The sequence below is a fragment of the Calypte anna genome, chromosome 2 (assembly GCF_003957555.1).
Source record: "Calypte anna isolate BGI_N300 chromosome 2, bCalAnn1_v1.p, whole genome shotgun sequence".
Lineage (NCBI taxonomy): Eukaryota > Metazoa > Chordata > Aves > Apodiformes > Trochilidae > Calypte > Calypte anna.
This window is the reverse complement of record NC_044245.1, coordinates 131,478,452-131,492,672: the sequence shown is the minus strand read 5'-3', so window position 1 is coordinate 131,492,672 and position 14,221 is coordinate 131,478,452. Positions and strand designations below refer to the sequence as shown.

At 35.3% G+C, this 14,221-nt stretch overlaps 1 protein-coding gene across 21 annotated transcripts in view; it reads right to left on the bottom strand.

Annotated features, from left to right (window-relative positions):
* The window catches only part of RIMS2 (regulating synaptic membrane exocytosis 2), a 419,884-nt gene that overhangs the window by 299,768 nt on the left and 105,895 nt on the right, over positions 1 to 14,221 (bottom strand). For 20 of the 21 annotated variants that reach the window (XM_030444594.1, XM_030444581.1, XM_030444591.1 and 17 more), the window contains one exon: positions 7,662 to 7,969. In XM_030444594.1, the coding sequence (XP_030300454.1) occupies positions 7,662 to 7,969 (308 nt within the window). Of the gene's footprint in view, positions 1 to 1,685; positions 1,712 to 7,661; positions 7,970 to 14,221 lie in introns of all 21 variants that reach the window. The other variant, XM_030444599.1, reaches the window with a different exon arrangement.

The window sequence follows — 14,221 nt, the reverse complement described above, 5'->3', positions numbered from 1 at the left end:
AAAAAAACAAAAAACAATCAAACAAACAAAATTTAAATAAATAAATAAATAAGTTGATAGACAGATGATAGATAGATAGATAGATAGATAGATAGATAGATAGATAGACTACAGAGTAGACAAAGGAACAAAGGGCCAAAGGGCTTGAAGAAGGGGCAGGAAAAGACACAGAATAATTTAAAGACTAAGCTAAAGACAAGGTAAAATATAAATGGTATTGCTTAATAATATAAGTTCTAATTTTCAAAATTCTATTACATTAATTTTTTTAGGTATTTTTTCACTGATTCAAACAAATAAAATAGATTTACTTTACTAAAACTAATAAACTTCCCCTGTAAAATATAAATGACCAGTTGCTCTACAAAAGTGATTGCTTTACCATTTCTGACTTTTAGAGACGTAGGAGCCAAAGAAAGAATTTGTACCAGTAACAATTATTCACTCACATTTTTTTATTTGAATACTCTGCACACCTATGTTAAGAACTGTGAAAATAGGCGACCATTCACTGAATTACCTCCTGCAGATCCCAGAACCACTTCACTGACAGAAACTACAAACTTGAGTTAACATTCCTTTAATATATTATTTCTTTGTCTTAACTGCACTTCACAGATTTAACTTTCTCACCTTTAAACAGCAATTTTCTAAATATGAAATTCAAATAAAATCTGCTACTTATACTTCTGAGCAGAAATTAGCCTCCATAGAAGTGAGTATAGCACAGCTAAGGATTGTGAACACAGCAGTGAACTCTAACATTCATGTCTAACACTCAACAAAAGAGCACTTTAAGATGACATGCTCAACCCAGAAAGGTACTGCCCTCATTAATTTAAAAAATTAAATTAAAAAAGCTACTACCCTCAATTTTTTTAAAGTATTGCTCTCTTTCAGGGTCAATTTAGCTAAAAGCAAAACTACATTTAGTTCCAGAACTGCTAACTGCAGTTAGTACATGCTAAAAAATATTCAGTATTCTTATACAGCTGAGATCTGTGTTTACAGATTTACATTATTAATGGTCTTTTAGCACAGTTAAAGACATAGCTGTGATATAAGGAAGCATAACACTGGAATGGAAGGCCAAATTCCACTTCAAATATACCAAACATCTCCACTGAATATCAAGATGTCCCTGAGCTCATTCTATATGAGTGCTGTTAAGTGCTAGTTTTCAGTAAGCCTTATGCAGCAAATAATCATAATTAAGAAAAAAAAAAAATCAGGTAATCAGTAACAGTAAGCAAAATCCAAGCATCATGTTGTGATGGAATTATTTCTGAACATGCACTTTGCAGCAAATTGAGAAAATGAAATTCCCTAAAATCAACATGAGATTTGCTCTCTGCAGAGAATGATTGCAACTGAGTTGAGATTGTCACTTAAAGCTGGAATTCAAATCTCTTTGTATGTGTTTAATTAAAACAGTCTTTAATGTCTGAAAAGAAACAAGACAGTTTTAGACTATCTAGATTACTGTAGGTTAGTTCTGCTACAGTTTGGGAAGCTTCCTCTTCTCCCTCTCTCTACTCAAAACAGATTATCTTTTTCTAAAAAAGGGATCCTAGATTGCATCTTTGGTCAGAGGCCCAACACTACTCTGTACAATTTCTACAGCTAGATGTAAGCTGCATTAAGGAGGGGGGGTAAAGTATTTGAATAAAACATAACAAAAAAACCAGCTAGCTCACTAGTTGTTCTGCTACTCTGGGGAAAACAGACGTGGAGGAAGGGAGGGAGGGAAGCATTGCAATGAAGTCATGGTGTGAAGACATGAAAACGTGTCCTGAATGTTTTGTTAGCGTTGTCACTATTCACTTGAGATTAGGAGACAGAAAGAACTGTACAGTTTCATTGCTCAGAAGACAGTTCAGCAATGGTAATGCAGAAAAAAAACTTCCCTCTCTTTCCCAGAAGTTAGAATAGAAGGCAGATGCTACAAAACTCTGCAACCTATTAATAAAAAGTAGAACTATAATATAGGTAGCCTAGGTTGTTAATAGACAATGTCAGAATCATTTAGGAACTTGTAACAGACACTCTGTATGTAGACATTACAGATGGTACCAAAATCCTTACTCATAAATATAAAATCCTCATAAATAGGCACAGTTTAATCTTTGTCAAAAGTGTCTAATTATTTCATTAAAACTGAAGGATTTCTGATTTTCTAGGACCCAAGGCATGTCTTTTCAATAATTAAAAACTGCATTTTCTCTGGCTCCCTTCCCATAAATTCTATTGCTTCCTCTGTCCTCAGTTATTATTAATTTCCTTTTTATGCAGTTTCAGATTGAGGCAGCATATATCCTTATCCTTAGTTTCTAGCTGAAAGCTGGAATAGCCCTGAAACTTTGTTTCACACCCCTAAGACTATACATAGAGGAATTAAACTATTCAAAGAGGAATTCTGTGAAGAAAAAACTAATCTGTTTGTTTCCAGTTATTATCTCAAGAATCATGGAAGCCAGCACAAGAAACAAAAGCAAAACTACTGAGACTACTGTTTGCAGACTGAAATTGGTTTCAATTTACATCTCCAAGGACTATGAAAGTGGTGGAAAATGCTGGAATAGAAGCAGGAAGATGAAAATAAAATCATATTTGGATGCATTTCAAATCCCATAATATTAAATCTTTAGATAATACATTCAAAATACTGTAGAGTACTTCTAATACCCAAATTTTGCATCGTGTTCTAGCACCAGGAAAAGTCAGTGGCAGCACTTTGCAGTCATGCATGGGAAAGATTATTAATTCAATTTTAAACTCAACCTGACAAATTCTTGTACAAAGTATTAGATTTATTCAGGAAGTGAATTAATATAATTATGTTTTCTCAACAATTATGAGGGGGTTTTCTACTGTGGAGGTCAATAATTTTCAAAGAAAAAATTAATGTCAGTTAATTCTTACTTAAAGATTAAAAGACACTGTTGTTCTTAACAGATACTCCTGATACAAACTTGCACAGAGGATTGTCAGTCTGATCCTTGCATACCAACTTGCTTATTTTAAGCACTGTCTCTATAAATTTTTTAAATATTTCTCACTCTCTTTAAATATGTCAGCAGGTAGAAAAATATAGGTAAAAAAAAAAACAAAAATGCTTCTATTTTACTTGAGATTGCACTAAAATATGCTTAGTTTCCACAAGTCCAAGTAAAAATTGTATGGTTCTTTAAGACACCTGGGCTAAAGGTCTGTTAACTCAGAAATAGAAATAATCATAATCAAAGGCTGTAGTACAATGCTGTGTCACAAGTGCTGTAGAACAAAAATAGTTATAATCTTGGGAAATGGTAATTTTTTATCTTTCAGGAATAAATGTAATTGATTGATTCTTTAAACATTATGTTGTCTTATTTTACATTGCAAAAAACTACCATCAGTGACGTTCTCAGTATCAGTTGTTCATAATACAGCAATTAAAGAGCCATTTGAAAAAGATGAAACACGAAACAGATGGACACATATTTTCATTTACTTAATTTGTGCTGCTTTTCAATGTTTCTCAGCTAGCTTATGTCTACTTTTTCCTCTCTCCTCCTCTTCCCTCTTATTTTGGTCTCTTTTTTCTCCGTCTTCACACCCTGACGTCCTCAACTGCAGTCCCAAAAGACAGAGCCTACGCTGCCAGCTCATACTGGCACTCCTTCCAAGAACGGAAGCAAAGGGACACAGGGGACCACTTCCATTCTACTGCCATTGCTAAGGCAATAGATGAAACTTCTTTAATGGAAAATACATGTGTACATTCCATAAAGAATATATGCACAAAACCTGCATTTTCAGACCCACGTAGCCTCAACAGTCCCGTTTGCAGTTCTTATTCAGAATAAAACACATCCCTCAAATCCATTACAGCTTTAGGAATCCACCATTAAAATCCTCTCTTTTTTCCTGAGGTGAAAGGCACGATAGAAAACAAACCCCCAAAATGTACAATTATCTTTGAAAGGAGAAGGGAGGAAGAGGGAAGGAGGATATAGTTTATCTGTGTCTGCTGGCCTGGAAAATAAGTACTGCTGTTGTGCAACTCCACAGCTGCTCGCTCTGTCAATTTGTTGGTTTTATTCTGGTTTTTATGATTTAATCTCATACCTTTACAGTTAATGTAAAAAAGATTCAGGCAGCTTTAGTCATTATTCTTGCTTCAAATCATGATATTTACAGATACCATGAATCAGTTCTCTTCTTTTGACATGGCTAACACTCTCATAGTTGCAGAAATAATAAATTGACTCATGAAACATGAAAACAAGCTTTCTCACAATGTTTTAACTTTTTTGTTTGGGTTTTTTTTCTTTTTTTTTTTTCATCATATCTCATGAAAAATATCCTTGAGGAGATCTTTTCTTAGATTAATAGAATGCATGACAAATACATCCATCTATCCTGAATTCAGAGTTAACATTTTCAAATTTTGGAAAGCATTTTTGATTCACACAAAATCATTTACATTTTCATTTACATCTTTCTGGACTACATAACATCACTTTAGATAGGCATTTGATTAGAAATGGTTATGTGCTGGAAGATGTATACTATTGCTTAAAAAGCATTGTTAAATGCCACATATCTAGAAGCAACACCTCTAGAATGTCTCAACAATTTACAGCTGAAAATGCTGTGGAATTAATATGTTGAAAATTAGTGAAATGGCTTTAGAATGGATCCTGCCAAGAGCAGGATTCTACAACTCAAGTATGGCAACACCACCAAAAGATCTAACAATGCAGGCAAATAGAACAAAACATAAAAAAGCTTTTTAACAGCATTAAGATTGCCTCTTCCTCAGCTTTTATTGTTGGGATTTTGTACACATTTGACGAGGACATTATAAACATTTGTTTTGGCTTAGGCTTTGGAACAAAGAAATCAATAATTTCCAAAGCTGCCTGCCTGCTACAAAATGACTGAAAAAAGATTCTGTTTATTCAAGTAATTTTGCTGCTAAAAAGAAAACATAACATATTAAATGGTGAGTAGCCTAGGTCTTGGGAATAATAAAGTACATTGATGTTTTTGATCAAAATAAAATAACATCCATAATTAATGTGAAATTGGACAGTGCAAATCAAAGAAACACAGTGCCTACCTATACCCCTGAATCTGCCATCTGTGCACAGCAGCCCTCAGAACAGTACTTCTGAGTCTGGATTACATAGAGTAATATTTTGCATTTCCTTGATTCACATCATTTGGTAGTTTTCAGGGAGTCTAGTGTTATTCTATATCAACATCCTACTCTGCTCAGAAGCTTAAGTTGATAAAAACCACTACATATGGTTACTTCTCAACTGCCAATAAGCATAAAATCTGTATGTGACACAAAACATCCTAGTCTCACCTCAAAAAATGTCAAATATAAGATGGACAAATACCAAAAGCAATCCTACACCATGTCTGCTGCCTTTGCCTTCTGCATAGGTTCACTACACAGAAAGTAGTAAAAGCACAGTAAATCAGATTATAAATATTAAATATGAAGTAGAAAAAAATCTAATAATGGAAAACTGTTCTGCTGGTGGTATAACTTGCTCCTGAATAGTTTTTTACTTCCCTTTTCTTCTGTAATGGATCCAATATAAGACAAAGATCCCTAGAGAATGTGTAATCCAAAATCATCCCAGATTTATTTAAGGAAACAAATTTTAGATCAGTCAAAGGTCTACAATATCTGTAGATCCTGTAGATCCTGATCTGTAGATGAGTACCTGTCTGACTGTCTGAACAGATTGGAATCTTTTGGTTGCAAATGAGACTGCTACACTAATGGTTGATACAATATTATTGTAGAACAATTATTGTACAACAATATTGTTATAAAACAATACTAGAGGGGGAATAAAAAAGAGGAAAAAATACGGTAAGAATTATGAAAATTTCCATTTTCAGGAATGGAAAATAAAAAAAGACATAATAAGGAATGAGACAGAAGTAGCACTGATGTACTTGAGATTCAAGGAGTGAATGTTGCCCTTGTCTCCAGGTGACCAAGATAAGATATGTGATTCTTGATATCAAGAACAACTAAGTGAAGAGAAGTAAAGAGTACTTCTGAAGTGAAGGAGTTGGGGGTGTTGATTGAAGGAGAAGCTCAACATCAGCCAGCACTGCACTCACGTGGCTCAGAACACAAACCGTATCCTAGGATGCACCCTAGGAGCATGGCCAGAAGATCAAGAGAGGGGATTTGCCCCTCTACTCTGCTCTTGTGAGACACCACCTCAAATAGTGCATCCAGTTCTGGTGTTTCCACCATAAGAAGGAGATGGATCTATTGGAAGGAGTCCAGAGGAGAGCCAGAAAGATGATCCAGGAGCTGTGGTATCTCTTCTATGAGAGGCTGAGGGAGCTCGGATTGTTCAGTCTGAAGAAGGAAAGGCTCCAAAGGGACATTATAGCTGCCTCCTGCTACCTGAAGGGAACCTACAGGCAGGCTGGGGAGGGACTAGAAATATATGTAGTGCTAAAGAACACTCAGAGCCACTGAATACTGAACCCATCAGCTGAAATCAGACCAAAGGGCAGCAGGTAGCACAGGCTAAACAAAAACAGTTCGATTAATTCTGTCTGTTTTGTTCCCAAATAATACCAAAAATAGCAAGTAAAATATGGTGGCATGCAAAAGGTGAGGGAAAAGGAAAACAATTTTAATTATATTAGCCATAAAAGATATTATAGCTGTCTCATTTCTTTCAAGCTCAAACAATTACTGTGATAAAGTCATAGCTGGACAGCAGAGAAAAACTGCCAGATTATACTATAATCTGACTGCCAAATTCCAAGGACGGTGGAGGTCTCTGAGGGGAGAGAGGGTTTCATTTTTATGGGAACACTTCTTTCTCTTCCCATCATATTTAAAGTTCTGGTCTGCTCTTTCTTAGAAAGAAATTAATTTTTCAGTGAAACAGTTTTTGTTTCAGTGTCCCAGTGAAATGTAGCTGCAGTGATGGAAAGCCTTGCTTTGGTGCTTTTTAGTACAACCATATCAGGAAAAGGGCAGGGAAGTTCCAGCTCCACTCTCTGGCTAATCTGTGTCTTACTCCATTTGTGCTGAAACAGCCATGGTTTCAACCAACACCAAGTAAAACTGAGATACACCAATGAAGAAGATGGTTTTATACTAATGACAAAAACTAACAGCAAGAAACTGAGATGAAAAGACTCAGGTTGTCATACAAAGATTTTATGATCTTTGATAGTATATACTGCAAGTACTACCAGATGTTTTAATTCAGTAATCTGAATAGCCACCATCTTCCATCAGCCTGCCATTTTGAGCCCTATTTTGGATTAGTAAAATTCTACTATAAAGTCAGTGGCCACAAAAGAAATCTGGTAACATTCAGTGCAGCTCAATGAAAATAAGCTGACAAAGTTGAATGCACACAGACAAGCTCTGTCCCACTGGAACTGTAATTTTCAATGTTGTTTTAAATGAAAAGGAATGAAGAACACACATAATCCATGATTATCTAAATAATAAGAGACTCCACAGGTACTGCTACTTAGGATTATTTCAAAATGCCCAGTATTAACTCCATAGGCTACAGAACAAAAATAAGATAAAACTTCAGAAGACAAAATAAAATTTATAGCATACATTCAGCAGTTCTCACCAATATAAAAATTAAATACTTTCTTACCTGTCTGTAGTGTCACTTGCTCCTTGATGCTTTACTCCCGACCCATTCTTAATTGAGTCTTGTCTTGTGAGCCCTTGAGATCTGTTTTTGTCCAAAGCTTGTGTGGATATGTCAATTGGTGGTCCTTGGTATTGTGAATGCTCCTGCAGCTTTGCTTTTTTCTCTTGAGGTGCTTCCTCGTTCCTCTGAGCTCTAATACCTTCCTGGTCAGGCTGCTGTGGTGCATTTGATCCACTGTTATAAAACCAGGCTCCTGATTTTGTGAGGATTTCTTGTTGTTTTCGGCACAAGTTACATACCCACATTACCTGTTCAGACATATTTAAATGGAAAATCCATTAGCTTGTAAACATTGTATACAAAGTTTTCAAGCATACATCAACTGATTGCTGCCATTTCCAAAGGTAGAAAGAACACCATTTTAGTTCTTTCTATTCAAATTACTATAATTTAGTCATCGCACACCAAAAAAAGGTCTGTCCAACCTTGGAGAAAATGGTTTTTAAAAAAATCACAAAAAAACCCACAAAAATACTTTTCTACTTTTTGGTGTTTCTACTTTTGCTTCGTCATTTGAAATACAAGAGGAAGCCACAGAAGAAAGCAGCAATATAATTGAAAAGGATCTACATATTGATATTGCAATGGCAGTAAATATAATATTTGAAAATTAAGGCTACAATTGCATAGTATTGATGAAAGCTTCAGATAGACTGCAACATGGATGTTAAACTCACTGTCTGCCTCAATCGCAGACTGCCAGGTTAGGGCAGGAAAAGGAGGCATCACTTGCCCATTTAAATGGCAGCAATCTGCCCCATCCTGGTAAACTTCCTTGTTAACTTCTCATAGTGCTGATACTCTGAGAACTCATGTCTGCTTATTTCAACAAGACAGAACAGAATATCAAAGCACTGAGGGTAAAAAGGAGACTCCCTGAGCAGCAGCTTGCTGTCTGAAGTAGGCTAGACATCCTGAGAACATAGGTTAATTCTCTGTATGCTTCAGGCCCACATCAGTGAAATACAAATTTTGGAACAGGTCTGTTGTGACTTTACTAATTAAGTTAGAAACTACATGAAAGCTCCAGATTGAAATTCCAGCACAAAAGACAGAAGTATTTTTGTCCTCTTCAATCAATAACAATTAAAAGCCTTTAATAGGTCTACTTGGTTTGTACACAGTTGAAAGACGTTTTAAACGTTCCATATAGGTGTCAGCCCAAGGAAAGGACAAGATCTGAAACAATTAAGTATACATACGTATGACAACTTGAGTGACTATAAGATAAAATCCCCCAGAGGAGTTTTTGTGTGCTGTTTTTCCTTCTATTAGTAGACATTAAAATGTCACAGAAACTAGATATCACTTTCTAAACACTTGAGCAACTAGGTACCTTGGCTGAGAGACACATTTTGTCCCAGGACAATGCACTCCAGGATGACCAATATTATTCTCTTGTACCCAAAAAAATGAGAGGTCCTTCTGACTGACTATGATTTAATAACTCTTTCTCTGAAAGTAGAATCAGGAAGATTTGATGTCTAACTCCCGACCTAATGTCTTCCCTGTGACAGACAAATCTAGTGATCTGTTTCAACATAAATCTCAGCTCCTGCCAAGCCAGGTAGATGACAGTGTATAGCAGAACACAGCAATGCAATTGTCAGTGCTGTGAGATGCACAACAAGCAAATATTTTATGATAAAAGTTTGATCAAACCCTGATGCTATGTCCATTTTTGCTGTTGCTTTCTACTATATCAACAGAAGTTACTTCAACCTCTACAGCTTGGTAGCTGTTTTTCACTATCAGTGGCCCTTCAAGAAGACATCATATTATCTCCCAGGCCCTACTGGTTCCAACTTTTTCCAATGTGCAACATTTCTTACAGAGTACCAAAGTAATTGGGTCAGACCTGCAGGAAGCAATCTGAGCATTTAAACTGAAAGCACCTCATGAAAGAAAATGATTTTAAAAAAAAACATTTAGTTAAGTTATTTCATATTGAAAAAAGAATCAGGCACACAGCATGAAAAATGCATATATTTATGTACTTTTCAGATTTTCTTCTGCCTCTCTAAGAGTATTTCATAATATTTATAGCTAATGCTATTCATAAAGCCTTATTTTGTATGTACTTTTAAAGACAGACTTCCATAGCATTAACCCAAGTAGTTTTCCTTTTAGCTTCAGCTGATCACACACAATGAGCAGAATGTCAGCTCTTGCACAAACACAGTTATTCAAGCGCTTTCAGTGAGCACTGAAATTCAAGCCCTCAATTAGAACTGGGCTAAACTGATTTTATTACTATATCATAGCATGTATAAGTAATAAAAATTACTGATAATTTACAGTGCAGACCTTTGAATTAAATGACAGGCATACTTGTAAGATAGTGTCATAAGAGGACGTATGGGAAGGTGGCCTATTCCTCAAAAGAAATTCTTCTTGTGCCCACAGATACCTGCAACAAAGCCCTCAGCAGCCCCCACACACAAAGAGAAGCTCTTTACCCTCTAAATCCCTACCAGGACAGAGCGTTTCATTTGCCTGTGACAGCACCAAAGCAGAAAAGGAGAAGGAAAAGGGGAGACTACATGAGTGGATTATGTGCTTAAAATATGTATTTTGACAAATCTTTAAAGAATGACCACAAAAACTTCTCTTCTAAAACAGTCATTTAAAAGTAATTACATCAAGCACCGTCATTGTAAAGTAGCCACACATCCTACTACATCCATTTTCAAATCTGCTGATCACCACCCTGAGTTCAACAGTCGAGAACATGCTCTGTACATCACTGTTGCTCTTTGTGGGTCTCACTTCCCGACATGGCAACACTGAAAATATTTAAACTGAAAAAAATGGAGAAAAATCTGCTCTCCAACTCTTCTAATTAGTATTAGTCTGAAACTATAAAGAGCTAGTGCCTCAGTACTGAGATACGCATTTCGGTACAAAAGGCTGAAACACCACCTAGTGCTTAGGATAAGAACTGCTGAAGCTCTTTTCAAGTAAATTTATCCTAAATGGTGTGAAAATAACTACACAAATCATATCTAGCCTGATAACGCTAAATCTTAATTTATTTAAAAAAAAATATATACACAACACTGCAAAATAGTATTCCAACTCTGGATTAGACAGATTTAACTCAAACCTTCCATGTACTTTTCAGTCAAGGAGATTAATTCTCTACATGGAACAAACAAGTTCTAACTCATTTTGGGTTTTACAGTGTTTGACAAGATTGTTCATAATATGCTCGCACTTCAGCTAACACATCCCAAAACTTTCACCATATGTTATTAAAAGTTTCTACTATATAAGCCACAAAAAAGCAAATTCTGCAAAACCTTCAATAAATCAGACATTTCGGATCTACACATCAGAAAAAATTAATGCACAAAAATCACTCCTTTGTCTTGTCCTAAATAAAACAAATTTTTCTATTTGATTGAATTCTTTTAAATACATTTCACACAACACTTTCAATAAAATTAAATGGAAAATATATGCATAAATAAGTTTCATCTTCAGACATTATAAGGCAGAAAATATCTAATTTAATAAAAAGGATACAGTATGACAATCATTTTAATATTTTCAGATAAATTATGTGAAAAAACAGCTACCTTAAAAAACACCATTCACTGTTCCCCTAAGTATATTTATCGATGGCCTAACACTAATTTGTAAGAACAGAAAGGAAAAAATATTTAAAATAGATTAAAAGGCACAGTATATTTGATTATATATAAGCCTGAGAGCTTATATATAAGCTGATATATATATAGCTGATATATAAGTCTGATAGCTTACTCACTATAATCTAGGGAATAACTACACCAAATCCCCATCAGCCTTCAGAACATTACTTTGATTTACAGGTGTGCAGAGGTGCAAAATATGGCTTCCATAGGACAGAAACATTGAACATAATGGTTTTACCAAACCTTGTAGAGTTCATCTGCTTGGCAGAAGCACCTAATGTATTTGCATTATGTCAACTGTTGTGTTTGCTTCTAGTGTTCTTCAGTAAATTTCCCTTGGATTAAATTCATATGTATATTATTTCTTTGTCCTCCTATATTATGTAAGATACAGATCCTTAAACATTACATAAGGTAACAACAATAGAGCATTGAAAGTAAGGGGGAGAAAAAAAGGAAGAATAGGAAATGAGTCTAGCATCAAGGTAACTAATTATATTTACTGATATACAAACAGTCCCTTTTGTACTTCATCTTAGTACTTCATCTACTTAGTACTTCATCTCTTCATTAGTCACTATGATGACTTGGAATAGGCACCTCCAAATCAGCATTGGCACTCAGTAACACGAGTCAGCTTCCTCTATACAGTCAAACTTACAATTATATAGTAAATCTACGCATCTTTGGCTAATGTGGCCCCTACAATTAGAGCCTTATGGTATTTTCTTTGCCCCTAGTCCTGATTTCTGCTAATCTCTCCCCATGTTGCTTATTTGAAATATAATAGCATTTCCAAACAATCCCACAATCCCAGAAGTGGATCTTCTGTTTCTGGACTACAGGGATCACTTTTAAAATTGTCTCCCCAGAAACTGAGATTGCATTGATATTCTGCTTATTGGCTTGTTCATTAAAACTACCCTGTTTTCCAGCCAAACAGCAACAGTGCTATTAATTGCCCCTGTCAGAAGTAAAATGTTTAGTACTCTGAATAATATTTAGAGTTTAAAGCTCTTTGAATTACAAGACTTCTTTAAGATTGCTAAAATATTAAACCCTATCTATTTGATTCTACATGCCACCAAAAATAAAAGGCTCATGTTTGCTCTAAAAAACAGTAATGAGCTTCCCCCCCCCATCTGAAATCTGTATTCTCACTAACAGCTACAAGTACTGATATCCATTACTGATAAGAGAAAATTTGTACTTTTTCTACCACATGCTTTCTTTAAATTTTTTTATTTGGACACTCCTTTTTAATGGAAGCAACTGCTTACAACTCCGTAAGACTTATACTTCTGGTGTGCTGTCAGTAGCCAACAGTCATTTCTGGAAAACATAGACGCTTTTCCAGTGACTGAAGGATTCAGGGCTCATCTACAGAGATGTCATTCTAGAGGTTCAGGTCCAGATTGCTGAGGTACATTTTGTAATGGACTAAGATCTCTTTTAAAAGCATGAATTCATTATTATGGAGTGAATGAAATAACCCATACCTACTTTGTTCTTGTACACTGCAAACAGCAGAGCCTGAATATATTTTTAATCAAGGAAAAACTTCTCCAATTCATTCTGCTGCTCTGACTGTACAGACAAGTCATCATCATGTAAACATGAGGGCTCATCCATCATCAATTTCTATCTTTTTCAGAGATATCTTGTGTTTCTTTTCCTGATGTTTTCTTCCCAATAATCTATTCTATTCTCAAACTAAAAAGTTTCTCCCTTTGCTCTTTCAATGTCAATCCCACTCTGAGCAGGAGACTGAACTATGTAAATCCCACATCCCTTCCAAATGGAATGATCATTTGCATCTGCATTTTGGTTACTAATAAATCCCCAAAAAAGTGTTTGAAAGTCAGCAGAAGAAATCTGAATTTATTCAGTTGCAACTGAGAACAAGAATTTGTAGTGGTTCCAGTACTGTGAAATATTCCTTAAAGATGGTTTCAATTTTTATTTCGTATCAATCAATTTTAATCCTTTTTTTCCAAAGCAAAATGAACCTGCAAGATTTTATAGCCTCTAAAAAATTTAATAACTTTATTGACATTGCATGATTCCTTCTCCTAAGTTCAAGAGATTGTAGGTCAGGGAGGCTTAGACTGTAAATTAGGAAGCATTTCTTTATGGAGAGAGTGGTTGAACACTGTAACAGGCTTCCTGGAGAGGTGCTCAGTGTCCCAGGCCTGACAGTGTTTAAGAGGTATTTTGACAATGCCCTTAGTGGTATTCCTTAACTTTTGGTAAGCCCTGAATTGATCAGGCAGTTGGACTAAGTGATCACTGGAAGTCTCTCAGACTGAAATTATTCTTCTATTCTATTATATTCTATGCTATGCTATGTTACGTTGCACTATGCTATTCCAGTACTGCACTATCCCAGACATAGGTTATATCTTAGTATTTATCTATTCTACTCTGTTCATTCAACTCTACCTGTGGGATACTTTCACCCTTCATGTCACATCCTTGTGACATTAATGCATTTAGTTAATAAAGTACTAAGGAGTTGTGCTAAAGTACAGGAGCAAAGATAATATCTGAATCTGTGACTGTTATAAGTCTTTAGAAAAAATTTTTTCAGTATAGTGCTATGCCACTAGTCTGTGCTATGGTGCTTTTTCTTTCATGCAAGAAAAACTTTCATGCAAGTTATAATCTGTATAACCAAATGCCAAAACTGCTATAAAGTTTACTAGCCATATATCTGTAATGGATACCAGTTCCTCAAAAGTCACATGGATACCAGTCCACCAAAACTGTATTAAATAACAAAAAGATTCCCATAGCCCTTAATAAAAGTGAGAAATCTTACAATCTGGTATGAGTCTAACA